Consider the following 24832-nt stretch of genomic DNA (forward strand, 5'->3'; position numbering starts at 1 on the left):
GAATGGAAATAGCACTCATTTCTAAAACCCACTGAAGGCTTTGAAGATATATGTACAGAGAAAATTACTGTTCTTATCTCGCTACTGCATTTTAGAAGCACACATTCTCTTTCATTTATTAATGAAAATATGTTTTTGTTTTATAAATATGAAATGATTCTTGCCATATATATTTTTCAATCACACATATATTTTGAAATTGAATAGTAAACACTCCAAAATCTTCCCCTGCCCCTTCTCTACACCTCTGAGATAATTCCTGAGGTCATTTGGTATATATATTTCATCTTTCCAGACTGTGCATTATAAATGTAGGTATGCTTACACATATATATATGGGTACATATTTATATATTTGTGGTTATGTACCATCTACCAGTCATTTATGTTCTCTCTCTCTCTCTCTCTCTCTCTCTCTCTCTCTCTCTCTCTCCCCCCTTCTCTCTATCTGATTCTTGAATACATGGCTGAATTGATGCTTTTGTAAGGGAACTTCTTAGACACAGGAAATTATGAAGGAGATTGAATCAAGATTTATAAACAAGCATTGAAATCATTGTTTGCTTTGAGGCATTTGTCAATCCCAGATCATCTAGACTCTGGAATAGTGATTCTTAACTTGAACACATATCTGAATACCCAGATGGCTTTTAAAAGCACAGATAACTGGGCCTCACCTCAGAGTTTCTGATGCAGTAGGTCTGGGATGGGGCCCTTGAATTTGTCTTTCTACCAAGTTCCAGGTGATGTTGGTGATGCAGATACACGGATACTCTTTGAGAACCACTAGCTAGAGCTTGGGTTTGAATAAGCCACACATGTAAAGCACAGAAGGGCTACTGCTTTGGTCCTAAATATAGTGAAAAATCTGCCTGTCTCAGTTTAGCAGGTTGGAGAGGGGAAAAAGAAGGAAAAAACCACTTGTTGAAAATTCCTGATCTTATACACACACGAATATGAGTTTAAGGACTCAAGTAGCAAGCAAAACAAAACCAAAAATCAAACCCTGAGACCATTACTTTTTAGTTTAAGGAATTCCTAAGTTGGTAGTATCTCCAGGTACCTCAAACAACAAAATGTGAATAACCCAACTCAAAAACCTTTCACAAATAAAAATGCAGGGAATTTGACAATCGAAAAAGACAAAATATAAAAAGACATAACAATGAGTCTGCAGAAACAATAAATGACAGAATTTTACTTACAAAGATTAGAGATATTTAAATTCCAGGTACAGGTTATTTTAGAAGATATTTTATGTCTCAACTAAAAAAGTAATCAGAAAACATAAAAGGGAGACAGAGACACAGAATACCAAGGACACTAGCACTTTCTCCTGAAAGGACCAATGTTGTTTTTCTTATTCAGGAGTGAAACCCAGCATTCAAAAGCCCATTAGTGGGCAAGACAATTAGACATGCCAGTGGAAAATCATTCATAATAAAGCAAACCTCATTCAAAATAAAGAAAGTTTTATTTTAAACTTTCTTACAGCTTTGTATTCTCAATTGGTTCTGAACCCTATGAGGGTGAAGGCAGTGCCACTGCTTATCATGTAGAAGCCTGACACTCACACATATGCTATGCAGTCATGGAGGTGAGCTGCTCAAGATCTCTCTTGAAGGGAATGAAGTTAGCTGACAGCTTCCAGCACCCACACTTTTGGAATTCACTGCAGCATAATATTCATGCCAAGGCTGCTTTCTCTCCAAGCTGCTTGCAGCTAGGGAATGAGCAAGGGATAGGGATTCTAAAGCCCAGCATTCCTGCCCTGTGCATGGCTCCTCTGATGAGCAACCCTTGCTCTTGACCTCCTCAGACTTTCTGCCTGCAATGCAGACTGAGGCTCTTCCTAGCTAATCCTCCTCCCTTCCTTCTCTCCTTCCACCTACTCCTGCTCTCACTCCTACTCCTCCTTATCCTTCACACACATTCCTTCTATAACTTTCCTGCACTTCTACTTCATCTGGGCCTCTTCCTCCAGAAAGACCAAAGCTGACACTGTCAGCATTATTATTCTCTCTATTTCACAGTGGATGAAGTGGGGTTCCAAGAAAGGTAGTAGAATGCATAAGTGTGTTACCCTTTTAGAAGGTTATGCTTGCGCTTAGGTCAGAGGATCGCTTAAAAAATGCCTTACCTACATTTTATTTATTTGTTGTTTTTTATTAAATTTACTAGAGGCCCAATGCATGAAGATTCGTGCAAGAATAGGCCTTTCTTCCCCTAGCTGCCGGCACCACCTTCGCTTTGGACCGGAGCCGCCTTTCTGCCTTTGCTCCGGCCCGGAGCCGCCTTTCACCTTCCCACGCTGCCCAGAGGCCTGGAGCGACTGGGGCGTCCTGCCCCGGCTGCTCTGTGCCTGTGTATGCAAATTAACCCGCCATCTTTGTTGGGTTAATTTGTATACTCACTCCTGATTGGCTGGTGGGCGTCATGAAGGTATAGTCAATTTGCATCTTTCTCTTTTATTAGTGTAGATTGTGGTGACATTGGTCAACATGAACATCTAGGTTTCATGTGGGTTTCTGTGCCACAAGATCTGTATATTGCACCATGTGCCCACCAGCCAAGTCAAATCTTCTCCTCTCACCTACATTTTAAAGGAAAAATTTGAACATCTTTAAAGCGATACTAGTGTTGTAACATAGAGACATCTATTTCTTTATAAAACTGAGTCCAATTGAACCTGCTTATTCAATGCCTGAGTACAAAGATACATTGGCTACTAGAAAATGGAAGAAAACTCTAAAGACAGGAAGCATTTCCACCACCCATTGCTGAGGTCTGATGCTGGACTCAGAATGTGTTTGTGAGAAAAACAAATGATCACAATAAGCCAACAGCCATGGCACTGTTCATCATGTATAGGTCTCAACTTCAGCCTCACAGGATTTCAGAACGTTACCCCCAACTCCATGCTTGGCAGAAATGAGAAATGTAAATCACACTGAGAAAAAAAATTCTTTTAGATTTGGTTTTTACCTTAACAAATTATACTTAAATTTGATTTTTTTTTAAATCTTCTCATTTAGGAGAGAGTAAACATATTAGAAAAAGGAAAAGAATTGTCCTGTGATTTTTGGACCTTGACAGCAAACATGACAGTATACACATAATTTAAAAATTAAAGAGAATTTTTTTTCCTGGCAGGATTTATTAAAGAGAGGAGAAACATGACTTACCCTCGCTAGAGTCTTTGGAACTTTCTGGTTTCTTGGCTTTGCTCTTCTTGTGGGGTGGAGAGAGGACTTTTGGCTCTACTCCTTCTGGAAGCACAAAGATTTGAAACATTCTTATTTAAATATTTACCAGTAGAGCTCAACATTATGTTAAAGTTTAAAAACGTTTTCTTCTTAGTAAACCCCCACACACAGTGAGGCCTAATTGCAGATTCATCTGTCATCCTGGTTGAGCTAAAGTTTGTTGATTCTTCTATGAAAATAGACTTACACTTAAGTCCAAGCTTAAAATTTTTGTTGACATCATTAATGATTCATACAAATGTGAAATCTTAAGTGCTGTTTTTAAAATTAAAATTTCTCTATAAGGCAACCTCAACTTATTTTTTCTTCAGGAGAATTTGATTTAAAACTTTATGGATTAATTGATAGTTGTCATTGTGCACTTTCACCACAATTTTTTTTTATGTCTGCAAACAAACCATAGTGCATTTGAAGGAATACTATTGGTATCTACCCAGGAATTAAATTTAAAAAACAACAACAACACCCTGAGATATCCTTAATATTTCTCTTCATTTATTTTTCTAGTAAAGCAACCATAAGTTCTATCATAAGTCCTATCAGCTCTGCTCCAAAATATCTCTAACATTCAAACACTGTGCTCATCCTTTGCAATCATCCCAGTCCAGACCACCATTTCTCTTACTGGGATAATACAATAACCTTCTGAATTCTAATTTATAGCTTTTCCTACAATCTACCACTCTCCATGTAGTAGCCAGAATTGCCTTTAAAACATAAACCAGATCTTGTTGATTGCCTGTTAAAAAAAACATTGCTCTTAGAATAAGATCTAAATCTAATTTTATGGCCCAGGACAATATGTCATTTGGGCTCTTTCTAGCACTCTAGCTTCATCTCCCCTTTGCTCTTTGGCTTCAGATTATTGGCTCCCTTTGTGTTATTCATTGACTACTAGGCTGGCTTGTGCCTCAGGACCTTTGCACCTTCTATACTTCTCTACTACCCCCTACACACACACACACACACACACACACACACACACACACACACACAGACACACACACACACACACACACACACTCATATGTCTACCTTCTTCTTACTTTTTTTTTTTTTAATCCTCACCCTAGGATATTTTTCTCCACTGTTTTTTTTTTAGAGAGAGAGTGGAAGAGAGAGGGAAAGACAGAGAGAAACATTAATGTGAGAGAAACACATTGATTGGTTGCCTTCTGCATGAGCCCTGATCAGGGCCCAGGCCGGGGAGGAGCCTATAACCTAGGTATGTGCACCTGATTGGAATCAAACCCAGGACCCTTCAGTCCGCAGGCTGCTGCTCTACCCACTGAGAAAACCAGCTAGGGCTAACTTCTTCTTACATTTTAATCTCAGATCAAATTCAGCTCCCAAGAAAGGCTTTCCTTGACCACCTAATATGAAGAATTCCTGCAAGAAAAATCTCTCTGAAACACATAATTTGGTGTATCTGAAAAAATCTTGTCTCCTTGTTTACTTCTTTATTGTGTGTCTCTCTCCTCTACCCAACATGTGAGAATGTAAGTCTAAGGAGAAAAAAGTATTTATCTTTCGTAATTTTTCTTGTGTCCCTGCTGCCTAGCAGTGCCTGGAGAATTTCATTTCAAATTCTGTTTTATTTTCCCTTCACCCAGGCCTTTTTTTAAGGCCAAGATATAATGGTGCCCATGCCCAATTCTCACTCTCTTAGCATCTGTGGCCTTACGCCAGGATTCTAAAATTACACTACATGGCTATGGTGACTCACTTTTCCTTTCCCATTTATTAAAAGAGGAAGTGAACAAAAATGCACTTGCTAGATATGCTACTAAAAACATTGGGATTATGGACTACAAAGCTTTTGGGGCACTATGTTAGGTTTTCTGTGGTTGCAAGTCTACCACATCTAAGATCATTACCACAGGCAGAGTGAAACGTTTTGCCAATACTAAATTAGTAACCCCCCAGACTTCTGTCACTAGGTGTGAGATTGGCATTGACCCTTCAGAATTCGTTCAGTAAAACAAGAATTGAGATACTTGGCACAGCTCACAGAGCACAGATGCTGGGCTCAAAGGGATTCATAAAATGGGCAAAGCAACACTCCCTGGGAGTTAGAATCTAAGCCTTCCGTGTCCCTGAAATTCATGGACCAAGAAGAGTATTTCCAGTGCTTGGAATAGAAATTCAAACCAGCATTTCATGAAAGTGGGTGTTTGAGAATTAAATTCTTAATTTTTTAAATATATTTTATTGATTTTTTACAGAGAAGAAGGGAGAAGGATAGAGAGTTAGAAACATCGATGAGAGAGAAACATGGATCAGCTGCCTCCTGCACACTCCCTACTGGGTATGTGCCCACAACCAAGGTACATGCCCTTGACCAGAATTGAACCTGGGACCCTTGAGTCCGCAGGCCGACACTCTATCCACGGAGCCAAACCAGTTAGGGCTAAATTCTTAATTTTTGATTTCCCACATGAATAGGAATTTCCACCTGAGTTAGATTTAAAAAGACAACGATTTGCCCTCATTTGGAGATTTTAAGAATCCCCAAAGTACTACTACTTCATTGGTTGAAAAAGTTGTAGGGCACTCCTCAGGTAGTCCGTGGGCATGGATACATGCTAAGCATGAACATAATCATCTATGACATCAGTACACTGTCATTTCATAACCCTGTGGAGCAACTCACATGAAAGCCACTGGCACATATGGCCTCTATGCTCAGATTTCTCTCCTGGCTCAGCAGGAACCACTCTCCCTCTTGGCCTGGGAAGCTAAAGAAATGTTTCTAAAAAGCACCCCATGCTTCTCCTTGACAGTGTATTACATTATGTATGTTGTCTCTGATTCTGGCAGAGAGTGGAAACCTGGTTGTTTGCCATGAGCTTGGCTTTGCCACTTGAGGAACTCATCTCTGTTCCTGGCTCTCATGTGGCTGAAATGGCATGGGTGGCTGCTAGTTTTCTGTCCCTGCAGGCTCAGTTTGGGAACAGTGCCTGGTCGTGTAAATGGAAGGACCTAGGAAAACATTTACAGTGCTAGGATTACAGAAATATTAAAGGACTTAAAATAAATCATAGGCATTTAAGCCAGTCTGTTTCTACCATTTCCCATGGGGGCAGAGCCTCATTTTGAGGATGACCTAGTCTGACATCATCTGGGATGTTCCTGCCTCTACTTACTATTATAGTCTGGAGACAAGAGCACAAAGTTAAGAATATGAGTTTTGAGATCAGATACAATTAAATTCAGTTTCTAGTGTTTAAGCAAGGAACTAATCCCTCTTAAGCCCCAGTAATAACATTCCCGGCCTCCTAGAGTTGTTGCTTATCTTAAATGAGTTCATGTATGTTGAAGGATTGGCACAAGGTACATGTTCAATTAAAATATGACTCAGCATAGGTATGCTGGAGCTGACTTGAGCAAACTCACACCAGCTTATTGTACGCATCTCTCCTCCACTCTGACATTCATCAACCTCATGCTTAGTAGATTTAACAATACCACAGTAGGTGTATTTATATCACGGAATCTGCAAACTCTTCATATTGGGGCTTCTTCCATCCAGAGAGTCAGTTTCCCCGCACCTTACTGGTTTTTGCTATTCAAATTATTGTTCACTATTATCTACTAGCATTTGTTGCCTGGTTGCTTCACCCAAGTAGCCTATCATTTTCATTAATTCCATTCTTAAAAATCCCTCCAGCATTTCTACTTATATGAGAAGAAGAGGTGATGCATGGTAGAGGGGAAGCAGCAGTGAATGGTCTTGGGAAACTTGTTCAGACCCATCTTGGAGACCAACATGTCCAATGTGCGATCTAAACTGAAGCCAGCCTGTTCACCAATGTCTGGCAAGCCCAGCTGGCACACCATGGAACCATCCAGCACAGAAATCACCCATGATTTCAGCAATCATAGATATTAGGAAATGGAGAGCAGCTTCCAAAGTCCGTTCTGCCTGCATCCTCCAGCCATTGAATGTGACTTGAACAGCTGCATCTAGATGCTGGAGACAAAACCCCCAGGAAACGTGGTGGGACTAAAATCAGACATGGTGATTCAATTAAGGACTCCAAACTGCAAGTGCTGACTCCATCCTCGTGGGCTCTGTATTAGCATCAATAATGAGTTCCTCCAAATCACTCAGTGGTTTGGATAGTTATCTGCATCTCATTAAGAAGACAACTCCCTTTGCCTAGAAATGTATGCTGATGGCATTTAGGCAAATGATCCTTAGCAAGATAAGGTCTTTATGCTGGCTAGCTACAAAGGCAATACTCCCTTGCTGGGAATGTTGAAGGATTTTCCAAGGATACTTTATGTGGGCAGGCTAAATGAGAATAGCAAACATTAACGTTAAATTCATGGAATGTATTCCAAGACAAGGTGATCACTTAAAGTCATTTTTCAGCATACATTGTTTCCTTTTTTTATAAAAAATAATAATGAGACATCCTGAATGGGTATATGAATTGACATTTTAATTTAAAATTTATCTTGGCATTTGTGTTTTACAAAAGGCAAGCAGAGTCTTGTTTTAGTTTGGATTGTATCAGAAATAGACGCTGAGAAAAAGGTTTGAATGCTAGTACTTAATTTGAGAGATTATCCCAGGAAACACCAGAGGGGAGGAGGGAAGTGAAACAGAAAAGGGAAGGCAGCCAACACTGGGTGTGCTAATGAGCAAGTTCCACAGTAAACAATCAGGGCTCAGTTCTCCTGGGGACCTCTGGGCAATGACATAGAATCTTACTTTCCAATACCACATACTGCCCAGGAGTACTTGAAAGATGGCTAGTCTGCACTGAGATGTGAATGTAAAATACAAACAAATTTTAAAAACATAGGATGAAAAGATGTAAAATATCTGACTAATAATTTTCATATTGTTTATATATTGAAATTATGTTTTACATATATGATGTTACAAAAATATTATTAAAATATTATTAAATTACACCCTCTTTTTTTCCTTCAATGTGACTACTAGACAATCTGAAATTATACCTGAGGCTCACATTTGAGGCTCACATTATATTTCTATTGAACAGTGCTGGAGAGAGACATGACTCTGATGTGTCCTGCAGGGGAACTGATCAACTCATGTCTATCCTTGATTGAGGGTTGCTCCAGAGAAATTAATCTCCTGGTATTTTGAGTTTGCTTTCATGACCAGAGAAAAGCACTCAGCGGAGAGTCACAAGAACTTTCCTCAGAAAGCTGTTGAAGTTGGAAAGTGACAGTGAGTGTCAAGGGGACACAGGTAGGAAACTTGACAGCTGCTGCTACCATCCCCCATCCACCTAGTTCATTCCTGCGCCTGAAGTCTAGACCATCCCTCTGCCTCTAGGACCCCCTGAATATTACCCTGAGGAGACCAAGGGAACTTTAGAAATCAGATGTGTTCAGACTGAAGAAGAATAGATAGAAGCAATGATCAATGTTCCAATGAACTGTTATGAAGAAAAGGAATTGGTGTTATTTCTCCAGGAAGATAGTGAGAGATCAGGGAAGGGAGGTAAATTTGATTTAACAAGGAGAAGGCCAATTTTAACCAAACTTTACCTAATGAGATTGGTTGCCTCATAATTTAAAGAGTTCCCAGATAATAGAGCTGCTCAGACTAAGGTTGTCAGTGATTTGTAGGCAGTTATGAAATTGAATAGGAAGTTATACAAAAATTAGGACCTCTAAGATATCTATTTTCATTTTGAAATCTGGATTTAATTCATGCCTTGAGTAGGGTAGCCATCAGCATCAGGAACTTATACCAAAGAATTAAGTCCTATACCCTTTCAGTATTTGTTAGAATGACATAGAGAAAAGTAATAATTTATTGAGTGTTTATTATGCTCCAAGACACATTTTGGATTTGATAAAATTTAATCCCTCAAATAAGACTATATGGTGAGTTATTGTCCCTAGAGGTGTAAACTGAGATTATAGAGAAAAGACTATTGCCCAAAGTAAAAAAAAAAAGTGATGTAAACAGAATTGAATTCAGGCCTGTTGATTCATGCATTCATTATCAGGCACAGATTGCGTGGATACCTCAGTCCAGAGACTATACTTTTAGCCACTAGATTTCTCTCATCAAACACTAGTCTTTCTGGAGGAGTTGGCAGGCATCTTAATTTCTGAAAATAAGAGCAATATATTACATGTACAAAATGTATTTTCCAAAAATGCCTACAGCAACATTTCAGGTCCTACATGCTTTGCAGAACCTCACTGCTCCTCATCAAGAGATTGCATCTATTTTCTCTTTCCCTAAGCCTAGATGAGTTGGCTGACTGTTCTGAATAAAGTTCAGTAGAAGTGATGCTATAGTACCCCTGAGGCTGAGTCCTATAAAGGGCTAAGCTCCCTCTGGCTTACTCCCTCTCTCTATAAACCACTTTGGAACCTGGCAGCCATGCTATGAGGAAGCCCAACCAACATAAAGAAGCCATGCATAGGTGTTTCAGAAAACTGACCTAGCTAAGGTTTCAGCTCATAGCCAATATTAATCACCAGCCAAGCATGTGCGTGAGGAATCTTCAGATTTTCAGACTAGAGATGTTGAGTTTTTCTGCTGAGGCCTCAGGACTGTGAAGGATGTTTATCAAGTCACTCTTGCTATGTTCTGTCTGAATTATTGGTCCACACAATATATGGGCACAATGAGTGGGTGTTTTAGCCACTAAGTTTTGGGGATGCCTTGTTACACAACTCTATTAACTACAACCTTATGTTTCATTTTTACCTTAACTGTCAGGAATCTCAAAGTAAAATTCAATGCTTATATATAGTAGCTCTATTAGCCATAAGAGTTAACAAAACTACTTTATCTTATGACCTTAAACATAAATTTCATGAACCTTATTTTGTTTTTTTTAAAGTAAAATGTACATAATCAATAGAACGATCTTTTTCCTTCCTCTAAGAATAAATTCATAAATTTAATACCTGAATCTTCTTTCATGTCAACATCTTCTTCTTCATTATCACCTATTTAAAAAAAGAAACAATAAAGAAAAATTCATATGAAAGCCAGAAACACTTGAATTCTCCAATTGATTAATTAAAAAAAAAAATAGAAAAGAAAAAAACTTAGTAGAAAAGAGAATGATACCAGTATCACATGATCTCACTCATATGTGGAATCTAATGAACAAAATAAACTGATGAACAAAATGGATCCAGAGACATAGAAGCATGGAACAGACTGACAAATATCAGAGAGAAGGTGAGGGATGGTGAGTGATGAAAAGAGATCAACCAAAGAACTTGTATGCATACATGCACAACCCATGGACACAGACAATAGGGTGGTGAAGGCTTGACAGGGGGTGGGATGGAGAGAGTCAATGGGAGAAAAAAGGTGACATATGTAATACTTTCAACAATAAAGATTAAAAAAAACACACTACCAAAACTCTACCTTAGAAACATACATGTTTATTCTATCCATCATTACAACATGCAAAAATTATGTTTGCATATATAAGTAAAGACTGACAGAATGCTAAAAACTATGGCAGTTTAATTTTGGTTGTATGTGGAATTACATGTATATTTGGTATTTTGCTTTTAATTAAATAAATATTTTGGCACTATATATGTAATAAATAATTTATTACTATCCCTCTCCAATATGCATTATTCTGTTTAAAAAAAAGGAAAAGAGAATGATAATTCATGCATTTTTACTGTCTTATATCATCAGGTAAATTAGGACGGAAGTACACATATTAGAGAACCTGGGGTTTATATTTCTTTTAAAAATTGTCATATATTTATAACAAGCTATATATGCAATAATTTGTTTTTGTTATAAAAATTATGTATGCTCACTGAAATAATTTCAATTCCTAAAAAAATAAAACTCACAGACTTTAAATACCACCTTTTCTGCATTTAGTAAAGATATTCATGCTCACCTCAAATATCTGAGAAATGTGGGCATCACCACTTAGTTGTAGGTCAACATAGTGACCAATCCCTAACTGCTACACATCTAAATCCCCACCTTTAACTATGTGCTCTCACATGCCCCACCAGTTTCTTTTCTTTTTTTAAAATTTAATAAATATTTATTGTTCAGATTATTACAATTCTTCCTCTCCCCACCCCCATAGCTCCTCTCCACCTGGTTCCCACCCCACCCTCTGCCCTTACCTCCCCCACTCCCCGCCTCATCCATAGGTGTACGATTTTAGTCCAGTCTCTTCTGGCACCCCCCCACACCTTTTTCCCCCCGAGAATTGTCAGTCCACTCCCTTTCTATGCCCCTGATTCTATTATATTCATCAGTTTATTCTGTTCATCAGATTTTTTTATTCACTTGATTTTTAGATTCACTTGTTGATAGACATGTATTTGTTGTTCATAATGTTTATCTTTACCTTTTTCTTCTTCCTCTTCTTAAAGAATATCTTTCAGCATTTCATATAATACTGGTTTGATGTTGATGAACTCCTTTAGCTTTTTCTTATCTGTGAAGCTCTTTATCTGACCTTCAATTCTGAATGATAGCTTTGCTGGGTAGAGTAATCTTGGTTGTAGATTCTTGCTCTTCATCACTTTGAATATTTCTTGCCACTCCCCTCTGGCCTGCATAGTTTCTGTTGAGAAATCAGCTGACAATCGTCTGGGTGCTCCCTTGTAGGTAATTAACTGTTTTTCTCTTGCTGCTTTTAATATTCTCTGTCTTTTGCCCTTGGCATTTTAATTATGATGTGTCTTGGTGTGGTCCTCTTTGGATTCCTTTTGTTTGGGGTTCTGTGCGCTTCCTGGACTTATAAGTCTATTTCTTTCACCAGGTGGGGAAAGTTTTCAGTCATTATTTCTTCAAATAGGCTTTCAGTATCTTGCTCTTTTCTTTTGGCACCCCCATAATTCGGATGTTGGTACGCTTGAGGTCCTAGAGGCTCCTTACACTATCTTCAAATTTTTGAATTCTTTTCGCTTTTCTGGTTGTTTTTTTGCTTCTTTGTATTTCAAATATTTGACTTGATTCTTGCGGTCCTCTAGTCTGCTGTTAGGTCTCTGTATATTTTTTATTTCAGTCGGTGTATGTTTAATTTCTAGTTGGTCCTTTTTCATATCCTCAAGGGTCTCGCTAAATTTATCGGCCTTTTCTAGGAAATTCTTGAAAAATCTTATAACTGTGGTTTTGAACTCTATATCCAGTCATTTGCTTTCCTCCATTTCTTTCATTTGTGATCTGTTTCTTTGTCTTCGCATTTTCGCTGCTTCCCTGAGTTGATAGAGTAGCTTTGTGTGGTAGGTGTCCTATATGGCCCAGTGGCTCAGCCTCCCCCAGTTACCTGAGGTGGACACTTTTGGTGCACCCCTTTGTGGGCTGTGTGCACAGCCTTGTTGTAGTTACGTCTTGATTGTTGATGGTATCACTGGGAGGAATTGACCTCCAGGCCAATTGGCTGTGAGGATCAGCTGTGTCTAAGCTGGGAAAGCTTCTGTGCTGGAGACACCCTTATGGGAGAAGACTTGCAAAAGCCTTTGTGCTCAGCTTGGATGGGGCAGAGTCTCAGGGCAGAGCAGACAGCCTTGGCTTCCCGTCTGCCCTGCCCTATGAGGCCCCTGGGTCTCAGTGTCCCTCGGTAATCTCCGTAAGCACCTCTGAGAGAAAGCCGCCCTTGAGTTTCGCCCACTGCCAGACAGTCCAGCCTCTCCCCGAATGAGTCTGAGTTCCAGAAACTCGCCGGGAACTGGAGTTCAGCACTGTCGGGAGCTTTTGTCTCCCTCCAGGTTTAGAAAGCCAGCCACACACTCAGCCGCCTGTGCAGTCAGCTGCCCCTCCTTTCTGTGCGCGCACGTGTCTCTGTACCTCAGCCTTTTGCAGCTCCTCTGAGTCTCAATGTGCTTTCCTCTTTCTTTCTAGTTGTAGAATTTCCACTCAGCCAGCTTTCCTGTGGTTCTGGATGGTGTCCGTTTTGTCTTTTAGTTGTAGTTTTGATATTGTTGTGCAAGGCAGCAGTTTAGGTATTTACCCATGCCACCATCTTGGTTTCTCAAAAATCTTCCCCACCAGTTTCACCACTCCCATTTAACTCCCCTCCTCTCAGTGCCCAGTGCAAACGCCTTAAACTGGATAAGGAAGGACATGTGCTTCCTCTGTACTCTGGATGACCTATTTGCTGTTTTGAACTTTTGTGTTGTTCTTACGTATTCCTCACATCTAGTCAGTGACAAATACTGTCCATTGCCATGTTTCCTCCTTTCTACTCACATATTGCAACCCAAATTCAAACTATCAGTGCCATTTGCCCTACTTGTATTATGATTTCCAAACTGGTCCTCTGTTCTTGCCGCTCCTGTCTCCAATTCCTATAACATGGAGCTGCAAAATCAATCTTAAAGTACAATTCTGATCTGGTTCACAACCTTTCAGTGCCTCTTTTTTTGTCTAATGAGAAAAGTTTAGGCTTTTTGGGGTAACACTCAAGGCCAAGATATCTGGTTCCAACCAGTTTTCTCAATTTCACCACTCCTGTTCCACTCATGCTGCCACCTACATACTTGACAACACCTGAATCTTCTCTGTTTTCTCAGGGATCCCTTTAGCTTCCTTTACCTGCCTCAGTCTCAGAAGCAAGGGTCTGCTCCATTTCTCCACTCTCATCCTTCAAGGCCAAGGCTGAGGTGTCATAACATTTGCTCAAACCAAGTTTGAATGAATAATATTATCTTTGGCATATCTTATTTTTATTGCTGTCAACATGTTAACGTTAAGGACCTTTGGGTTTAGGTCTGCATACAGGTTCCTCCACCCACCCATTCTCGAGGCATGTGATCTGGGAGAAGTTGCCAAACCTTCCTGAGCTTCAGGTTCATCAGCCAGAAAGTGGGAAATAATACTGCCTCCTTTATAGAGCTGTAAGAATTCAATGAGATAATGCCACATAAAGCATTAGGGCTGCTACTGAAACATGATCAAGTGCCAAATATTAGCTATTATTACCATCAAATTCTACAGTTACTAGTTAATATATCTATCTTCCAAATGTTCATATCTATAGCATAAGTTCTGCAAAGGTAAAGACCATGTGTTATGTTCCTTTGTATTTTGTGGCACCTAATGTAATTAATTTTATACACTAGAATCAATAAGGAAATTTTCACTGGATTAAATTTCTGTTATTTCCTATGTCGCTCCTAAATACTAGGAAAAGATGTATCTACTAGTATGCGATGGTCAGAAATCAATGAGGACTCAGTAAAGAGCTGTAACTTCCTTCTGGCTGTGTTTTATAATATAGTAATTTTTAGCAAAATTTATTCAATATGGCACTCTTCTTAGTGTTAATTACAAATAAAGATTAGAGGTATATTAGTCAGTGGAAATGGAAAGTGTATTTAATTTGAGGTTTTAGAAAGGTAATTCATGATAACCATTATTAGCTTTTAAAAAAATAAATCTTTCATTCAGCTGTTGGAAACATTAGTGATTTCCTATATAATTTCTTCCTTTAATTTTTCCTATGAATACAATTTTGGGAGAGAGAATACTTATTTCTTAGAAATATAATTTTCTAACTAAATTATTATAAAAATGTTATAAAGAAAACTCTTTACAGATTCTTCCCTGAACTTAATATATTTACACAGAACTCTATTTTCAGAACCATCTAAAATCTCTATGACGACAGACTCCCTGGAATCTTAGAGTGGGGTGAGAAAGAGTCTCTACAGTTTCTAGGAAAAGATAATGGAAGGGTCCGGTATTTGTTTGCTTATCACCCATGTATCCTATAGTCTACCTGGAAAACACTCATTGGTGATCTATTGTGTGCAAGGCTTTGTGCTTGTGGAAACAAAAAACAGCATGATGAATCAGACTCTTAAGCAGTTGTCTAGAAACTTATCATTAGCAAGGAAACTAGAACATGAAGATACATTTGAACATATGGTAGAGAGTTGTCAGTGCCATTACGAAAGGTGTCAGAGAATGGATAGATGCTCCTGTTGGACTACTTGGAAGGGTTCTTAGAAAACGTGACATCAGAGCAAATATTTCAACTTTATAGACTGTACTAATTAGCAACATCCAAAGAATTATCCCACTGTGATGAAGGATCAGATTTGGTGTTTTCATTCATTCATTCATTCATTCATTCATTCATTCCAGTCATTCTCTAATTCATACATATAGTAGTTAAGTATATTAATATATCCAGGACCTGGACTCAGACTGTTTGGGCTTACTTCCAGGCCCAACTATAAATAGCTGTATAATCTTGGGCAAATTCTTCAAACCTATGTCCCTTAGCTCCTCATCTGGAAAATAGGCATAAAAAGGTACTAATATTCTAGAGTTGGTAATACATGTGCAATGTTTACACAGAATGAGCATTCAATAAATATTGGCTTTCACTATTAGGATGTCATTATTATATTACTTTTACTACTTATATAACCATTTATGGACCGATACCACATGCCAGAACTATGCAAGGCCCTGAAGCAATGGGTGTACAATTCCTTCCTTCAAAGAGCTCCCAAAGAAGTGGGTGATACAGAAAATTAAAACAATAATCAGAAGAGAAAGTAACAGAGTCTCTGGTGCAGGAATGCAGAGGTTCTACTGAGAAACAGACATGTGGCCACTTAGTCAGAGACAAAGTCTGTGAAGGCTTTCCAGAAGAGGTGAGGCTTAAGCGGAATCCTAAAAGGTGAGAATTAGCTAGGGGGAAAAAGGCTGCAGTAGATTCCCAGCAAATGTGGATGCTCTGTCTACTCCTCCTTGTTCCTTGATGCTTCAGTGATTGCCAGTCTGACATCCAGCCACCAGCCCCTGGGTCTCTTTGCCTGAGGGTTTTCTTTGGTTTGCTTGAATCTACTCAAGAAATATAAGGGGATTTTCACACCCCAGAGGGCATCCTATATAATAAAAGCCTAATATACAAATTGCCCCTCAACCGGGAATTCGACTGGGAGTTCAACCACTCGCTATGATGTGCGCTGACCACCAGGGGGCGGCATGGAACATGACAGGCATCGGCGATGAAGCGCTGGCAGTGGGAGGCAGTGGAGGCACTGCTGGCCCTGATGGGCCCTGACGAGAGTGGGACCGTGGAGGGATGGTGGGACAGGTGAGTGGGCGGTGCCAGGCCAAGGCAGGTGCAAACGGGGCCCTGGACACCCTGCCAATCACCCCACAGATGGTGACCAGAGGTGGTAGCAGGGGGCAGGACAGCCGCCCAGCTCAAAGGTGCTGAGGAAGCCAGGTGAGGTCCGATTGTCCCGCCAATCACCCTGCAGACGGCAACCAGCAGCAGCTCTGACACTTCCATTACAGAGAAAGGGCAAATAGCAATATTAAGATATTTCTTCTAATTATTTTCCGTTCAATGTGCATGAATCCGTGCACCAGGCCATTAGTTCTTTTATAAATGACTGACAAGAGTTGCATATAAGCACTCCAGCTCCCTTGCTTCTTGGTAGGCTAATTCAGAAGCATGTTCTATACTGTTTACCAGAGTCTCCTCCTTCTCAGCCTTGGAAATGAACCCCAGTTGTCCTGTGGTAATATGCTTGTAACTTAACATTCCTGCCTTCCTTCGCTTTCCTGTCTCCCTTCCCCATTCCTCTGATGGTATTTCCTGGGATCATGTCTCAAATAAATGACTCCCACTTGAATTACTATTTAAGATCTACTTCTGGGGGGACCCAACCTAAGACAAGGGTAATTGCACTCAAGCAGAGGGAAAAGCAGCTGTAAGAAAACATGAATATGCATAGTCAAGATGCTTTTAAGGAAATAAAACTAGTTCTGAGTGACTGGAGAGAGGAGTTATAGGAGAAACTAAGGATAAACTGATCTGTTCTGACTAGATAATGAAGGATCTTCCATGCTGGGTATGATGGTTAATTTTATGTATCAACATGACTAGGTAATGAGGTGCCCCATTATGGGGGGCCAAGACACTTGACAAACATTCTTCTGAGCATTTCTGTGAGGATGTTTCTTGTTGAAATTAACATTTAATCAGTAGACTGAATAAACTTCTGCTAGAGTTCCTTTGTGCTGGGACACCAGCTTTTTCTTGCCTTTGACTCATATTGAAACATCTGGTTCTCCTGGGTCTCAAGCCTGCAGGCATTTGGATAGAAACTATATAATTCGATCTCCTGGTTCTTAGGTCTTTAGATGTCTACTAAAACTACATTCATCACATCTCCTGGATCTATAGATTGCCAACTGCAGATTTTGGGACTTGTCAGCCTTCATAATTGTATAAGCCAATTCTTTACAATAAACTAGAGGCCTGATGCATGAAATTCGTACATGGGAAGAGTCTCTAGGCCTGGCCAGCGATCAGGGGCGATCTGTGAGGTGACCGGTGGGGTAATTGGGGGACCCTGCTGGCACCTGCCTTGGCTGGCCTGAGGCTTGTGGTCTGGGGGCAGCTCCTGTGTTGGGCGTCTGCCCCCTGGTGGTCAGTGCACATCATAGCGACCGGTTGTTCTGCCGTTCGGTTGATTTGCATATTAGGCTTTTATTATATAGGATATCTTTCCATCTATCTATCTATCTATCTATCTACCTATCATCTATCTAATATATCTATATATATGCTCTTGGTCCTATTTCTCGGTAGAATCCTGATTAATATCCCAGCCTGAAGTATTTAAACTTTATCTTGAAAATTAAACAACTCTGAACAGAAGAATGACATGCTATCTTTTGAGAGATAACATTTTTTTATGGCACAAATTTACTAAAAATCTACAAAACATATGGAATTATTTGCATTAAAAAATAAGCATAGAGTATTTTTGGTCTACAAAGCATCTAATGTGCTATTACTTATTAATGAAATCCACTTTAGTTCAACATTATTTTATATAATGTGTTTACTTGCCATATTTATGCAACACATTTCTAGCAAGAATTTTTTTTTCTAACTCAACAAGGAACCAAAGAGAAAATATATAATAGAAGATGCTAGCCATTATATATAGGAAATCATAACATTCAAAAATTGGAGCAGTTAGGAGACTGATGGAGGATGGGCACAGAGCCACTGCCCTTTTTAATAGTTCTTCAAGCATCATAGTTATTTTTTAGAGCACAAAAATGAAACAAAAGGTTATTAGCCAAAGTGATGCCGATATCATTTCAAAATACAGTGTAGTCTATCAGATGATATTGTTCTGTTTGTTCAGAAATCCAATTCCAGGAAATGCCTTCCCTTCCTAGGCAGAGACCACCCAAAAGCTAAAAGCTCTATTTCATCTTAACATCATTGACACCTCTTTGATATTAATTTCATCAATAGAAGCTCTTTTTTATTCACAGCACCATTCTTTTAGATTACACTCTTGAGTTCTGCACAAAATGTGCAAATATAAATGAAGTTCTTAGTTTGATCAAAAATGTGTGAAAGAAGGTGATTGGCCAAAGAACTATATAGCCCACAGACAACAGTGTGTGGTGATGGCCAGAGGGAGGGGTGGCAGGGGCTGGGTGGGGGTGGTGGTGGGGAGATGAGGGGTGTCTGTAATAGTCTCAACAATAAAAATAATATAAACATACAGTATCTGGTACATACTGTGATTTGTGTAGGTAATCATCTTAGGTATTACTGAAATTGTTATAATTTTTATTTTAAAAATAAATGTGAAAACCGACTAATTTCCTATGAATAACCATTTTTCAATAACAGCTAGCTTCATACACTTCAGAAACCCTTCATAAGGAAGTATCTAATGTGCTTTGAAGTAAATAAAGCTACTTTACCTTCTTTTATGAAAGAGTTAATATGAAAGTTTGTTGTCTTAGAGATACCCATATTTATCATTTCCCAATAAGAATTAGTCTTATACTTCTTTGTAAAACACCAAATACCATGGATTTCATGAATTGGGTTTGCCTTACTCCTTTACTCAGTGAAAGTTTGAGAATTGCTGGTCTAAAAACAGCCATGTTGTATCACAATTATTGAACTATTTTGCACTGAATAAAGTTTCTTTCTTTACTGCACTCTGCCCCCCCCCCCCCCGCCCCCCAAAAAATCTTTAAAAGGTCAGTATCAAATTTTCTAAAATAAATAAATAAATAAATAAATAAATAAATAAATAAACAAACAAGCTGATATTTGTGTGCTGGAGGAGAATCTTCTAGAAACAGTAGATGTCCCACTGTTTGATATCCAAGCTGAGCTAACTTTTGATGTATAACCAACATTAATGCTGGTAAGGGTATGTCCACATCTCACAATTCCTGGGATTGAAGAAGTTATTCTCTTCATAAGATAGTATATACTTTCTTCTCTACTTGAAATCACCCAGCTACCATGCAGCTTGATGGTGCAGTTATCAGGGACCATACCAAGGACCCTTAGGTTGACTAAGGGCCAGGTACATGGTTAGAGCGTAGCTTCAAAGGGACCTGTAGGTTGCAGGGAAAAAGAGTGTGTTCTGAAGGAAAGTTACCCACATGGGCTATTAAGGCAGGCTCTCCACTTCCAAGAAAATAACAGGACAGGCACTTGAAATAGATCATACAATTTCCTGTCAAAATTTCAGGGACAGCCACACATATGGGCAGGCCTGCCAAGAAAAATAATTATAGTGATCTTGTGGCTTTTATTTCACGTGCTCCCAAATCCTTCTTTCTCTTAACGTTTAATTTCATACCACAGGCTTCTTCTGTAGTCCGTTTGTTTTTTGTTTAAATAATTCATTACCAAGGGTTTCTAGGAGCAATTTGCACTTGCAGAGAAAGGAAATATTCATAAAAATAAAGTGCTCCAAGCTTTTTAGGATTTCTCTGAAGTAAGGAAGTTGTTGATATTCTCATGGCTTCTTGTCAAACTTGACAAAGCAGAAATTCCAAGCAAAGAATGACTGATAAAGGGAAGCCCTCACAGAGCATGGATCCTGCCATTAGGTTGAAAACCCGGACTCACTAAATCTAACATTTGCTAAATTCACTTTATGCAAGGTAATTGACAGGGCTAGAGGAAATTTTTCAAGAATCCAAAGCCACGTATCAACCCCTGATCCCCGCCTCAACTGGTCCTTGGCCGAGAAGAACACTCAAATCTCATGGATTTATAAATCAATCAACCAATAACAGGTACTGCTTAGAACACTGCATGGTTCTGCCGCTTCTGGCTTAGCCAACTAGGCACATGATGATAGCAGTTATCGAGATAAGGGATTCAGGAGGAGGAGGTTGGGGTGGGGGAGATTTTGAATTTAGTTTCAGATGTGTTGAATTGGAATGCCTGAGGGACTCCCAGCTGGAGATGACCTGTGTGCAGGTGAGTATACCAGAGAGGAATTTAGGTAAGTTAAAGGCTGCAAAGGGTCATATCAAGTCATGCGATCAAATATGCACTGGTTTCAATAACTCTGCTCCACCCATAAAAGAGGTTCCTATAACCTCAGTGAGGACAGAGTGAGCTAGATGGCGATACTGACAGGAATGCTGTGGATTATGCAATGAATAGCAAGTAAAGGAGATAACTCTTCAAAGACATGTGGCCAAGAGTGGAAGTTAGGTCTACACATATCATGCAATATAAGTGGAAGGATTTTCATTTACTTTGTTATTTATTTTTATCTTTATTCTTACTTCTGTGTCTTATTAGGAATTATTTAATTCATATAGTATTCCTCAAAATTAATTTGTTCCCCACTGCATTTGCCTGAATGTTTTCAACTACAGAACTGAAACCAGAATGTTTGAAGGATCTTTTAGAAGGACCCAGCAGGGGTCTCTGTTTATATTCTCAGGGTATTCTCCCTTCTCCAAGCAGCACTTTTTCCTGTCTTTATTTTTTTCAGAATTTCCTAACTAGATCAAACTGCTTAGTCAATGAATGCTCCTGTCTCTAGGTCTTTATTTGTTCTGCTGTTTATCAGCATTTGCTACACACATTGCACATTTCACGATTTTGAAGGGACAGATTACTTTCTGTCTATACCTGCTGCTTGTTCCTGTATTCAGGTTGCTTGGATACAGCAACACTTCACCAGGTTTTCATTGAAGGCAAAATGTGTACATAGCTTTGAGGCCCATCATGTGGAAATGATTCACACCCATTTCTTAAGAAGGCAATCAACTGATTCATGTGACATTACAGAGAGCACATCTTATATAATTCTAAACATCAATGTAATCCACACATTAAAGTGTACAAATGTGCACAAATATGCCAAATCCCTGTAAATATTCACAATTAAAGAAAACTCTGAATGCATTTTCTTTGTAGTTTTTTTTTTTTTTTCTGTACAGTGAATGTGTCATTGGAAAACATATGTACAATTCAGACTGGGTAAGCAGTTTATCTTGCATTTCTTATACTTACTTAAGAACAATTTGTGTATTTGTTTATTGGTGCTGCTGTAACAAATTTCTACATACTAAGTAGCTTAAAACAACACACATTTTTATCTTATAGGTCAGATGTCCCACATGGGTCTAACGGGACTAAAATCAAGATGTCGGCAATGCTGCATACCTTTCTGGAGGATCTAGGAGAGAACCTGTTTTCTTGCCTTTCTAGCTAATAGAGACCACCCACATTCCTTAGATTGTGGCCCCCATTTTCCGTCTTCAAAGCCAGCATTGTTGCATCTCTGAACATTCTTCCACAGTCATATTTCCTCTGACCCTCTTCTGCCTCCATCTTCCAATTTTTAAAGACTCTTGTAATTACATTTTGCTCACTCAGATAATTCAGGATAACATTCCTATCTTAAAGTCAGCTAATCAGCAACTTAATTCCATCTGCAATCTTATTTTCCCTTTGCAATATAACTAACATATTCACAAACTAAGGCATCTTCGGGGAGAGGGCGTGTAAGAAGGGGAGGCATTTTTCCTCTTAACCACACCTGGTAATCAGGAAGCAGATTGCTTTGCATAAAAAGTATCTGAGTTGTAAAACAGAACAATTCCATTTAGAAATAAAGTGATTTCCTATGGGATCAAGTACAGAGGATTCAAATCAAGATCTTTTCTGAGATTTTAGTTTTCAACTTTATTCTCTTATAAGAAGGGTTTCTTATTTTTCTCTTTTTTAACCTACCTTCCTTCCTTTTTTCCCCACATTTTCTTTTATCTATTTTTGTCTTTCTTTCTACCTTTCCTCATTGTTTTGTTATAAAAGAATAATGTCAAAAAGACAAATGACAGATGAGGAATCTATTTGCAACATATATTTGAAAAAATACTAATTTTATATACAAAGAGCTCTTACAAATTAATAAGAAAAAGATGGAATAATAAAAAATACACAAAGGATATATTAGCAATTTCACATGAGACATTTGGAGATACAATAAATAAATAACTGAAAAAAGGATAATCTATACTATTAATAAAATATACTTTGTTACTCATTAATTACCTTATTTCACGTATAAAAGTGATAACATGTAATATGCCCCATTATGAGAAGTGGGGAAAAGTAAACTCATATACTGCTCATGGAACTGTAAATCCTTTGCAATGAACTGAATGTTTGTATCCCCCAAAATTTATATGTTGAAATCCTAATCCCTAATGTGTTGGTATTAGGAGGTGGAGCCTTTGGGAGAGGATTAGTTCATGAGGGTGAAACTGTCATGAATGGGATTAGTGCCCTTATAACAGGTACCAGAGAGGGCGCTCTCTTTCACCAGGTGAGAACACAAGGAGAATGAAAACGACTGTCTGCAACTTGGAAGTGGATCCTCACCAGAACCCAATCATGCTGGCACCCTGATCTCACACTTCCAGCCTCCAGAACTGTGAGAAATGCATTTCTGTTGTTTATAAGACACCAAGTCTTTGCGATTCTGTCATAACTACCTGAAAGGACTACCATATTCAGGTCACTTAATACGGATGTTGGTGTTCATATTTTTGACTCTGTGAATGGTGGCCCCTGAAGTTATTCAGCACGTGCCATTCATCCACGGTGCTGCAAACACAATAGCCAATTTGACAAGTGCTATCAAAAGCATCTTGGGGAGAAACCAAGATGGCGGCATAGGTTAAACACCTAACCTGCAGCCGGGCACAACAATATCAAAAACACAACTAAAAGTCAAAACGGACATCATCCAGAACCACAGGAAAGCTGGCTGACTGAAATGCGCACAATTAGAAGGAAAAAGAAAACCACAAGGAAAATCAGAGAAGCCGTAAAAGCTTGAGGTATGGAGACACGGGCGGAGACACGAGCCCGCGCGCGTGCGGGGAAGCCGGAGCCGGAGAGGAAGGGGCGGCTGGCCGCCTGGCTGGCGTTCTCTGGCGGGAAGGAGATAAAAGCGCCAGATTGTGCTGAACCCCAGCTCCGACTGCACTGAACCCCAGTGCCCGGCGAAACCCTGGGAAGCCGGGCTCATGCTGGGGGAGTCTGGGCTGTGGGACAGAGTCACAGAGGAGCTGCGCCGGAGCCGCGCACGGGAATGTGCGCAGAGGAGGGTCTGTTGCCTGTGCCGCTGGATTGCCCTAGCGGGAAGGAGACAAAAGCTCCGGACTGTGCTGAACCCCCAGTTCCAACTGCACTGAACCCCAGTTCCGGGAAAGACCCGGGGAAGCCATGCTCATACTGGGGAAAGCTGGACTGTAAGGCAGAGATGCAGAGAGGCGGCGAAGAGCAGAGCACCGGAGGCGCACACAGGATTGTGCGCGGAGGATGGGCTGTTGACTGTGCCGCTGAGTCGCCCTGGAGGGAAGGAGACAAAAGCGCCAGACTGAGGTGAGCCCCAATTCTGACTACACGGAAACCCAGTTCCGGGAGAGAATCTGGGAATCCAGATTCATTGGGGGAGAAACTAGACTGTTTGGCAGCGCGCGAATCTCCAGGGCGCTTTTCTCTCAGAGGTGTTTGCTGGGAGTACAGAGGGACACTGAGACACAGGAACCTCATAGGGCGGGGCTGACGGGAAGCCAAGGCGGTAGGCTCCGCCCTGTAACTCCGCCCCATCCAAGCTGAACACAGAGGCTTTTACAATTTTGCAAGTCTAGTTGAATGGGGCTGTCTCCCGGCATAGACACAGCTGATCCTCACAGCCAATTGGACTGGAGGTCACATCCTCCCAGTGTACCAACAGCAATCAAGGCTTAACAACACCAAGACTTTGCACTCAGCCCACAAAGGGGGGTATCAAGAGCGACCACCTAGGGAGATTGGGGAAGCTGAGCGATAGGGAGGCAGCCAAAAGGGGAAGACACCGAAACAGGTCACGAATATAAGGGATGCTGTAATTCCTGCTGAGGGGCCACAGGCAATAGCTGACCTACAGTCCATTGGAGACCCAGAAACGAAGGCATCTAGTGGTCGGTGTGAGATGACATCAGATTTCGACCACTCCCATAAGGGACACATTCAAGAGGCAGACGCAGTGAGCGCCGAAGCCTTGCTGCACCAAGACCCGGCACATAGGTGTGTCTCCCGCACAGCAACTCTTCCTTTATAGACACAGAGGGTCCGCACGGCCAATAGGCCTGGAGGACAATTCCTCCCAGTGACACCAACAACAATCAAGACTTAACTATACAAACAAGGACCAAGATGGAGGCATAGGGCAGAAGCCTGATTGCTGCCTACCACAACGGTTTTGAGACTACAACGGGAGAGCGGAGCGGA

General features: G+C 40.0%; 1 protein-coding gene across 5 annotated transcripts in view; it reads right to left on the minus strand.

Moving 5' to 3' along the window:
• MACROD2 (mono-ADP ribosylhydrolase 2) overlaps window positions 1-24832 on the minus strand; it is a gene marked incomplete at its 3' end in the record, with an annotated part of 1993251 nt that overhangs the window by 169384 nt on the left and 1799035 nt on the right. For 3 of the 5 annotated variants that reach the window (XM_079784764.1, XM_079784767.1, XM_079784765.1), the window contains exons 10-11: window positions 10182-10223; window positions 3186-3269 (exon numbers count right to left, since the gene is read on the minus strand). In XM_079784764.1, the coding sequence (XP_079640890.1) occupies window positions 3186-3269; window positions 10182-10223 (126 nt within the window). The remainder of the gene's footprint in view (window positions 1-3185; window positions 3270-10181; window positions 10224-24832) is intronic. The other 2 variants (XM_079784766.1, XM_079784768.1) reach the window with 1 other exon arrangement.

Source organism: Cnephaeus nilssonii, assembly GCF_951640355.1.
Source record: "Cnephaeus nilssonii genome assembly, chromosome: 11".
In the NCBI taxonomy this organism is placed as follows: Eukaryota; Metazoa; Chordata; class Mammalia; order Chiroptera; family Vespertilionidae; genus Cnephaeus; species Cnephaeus nilssonii.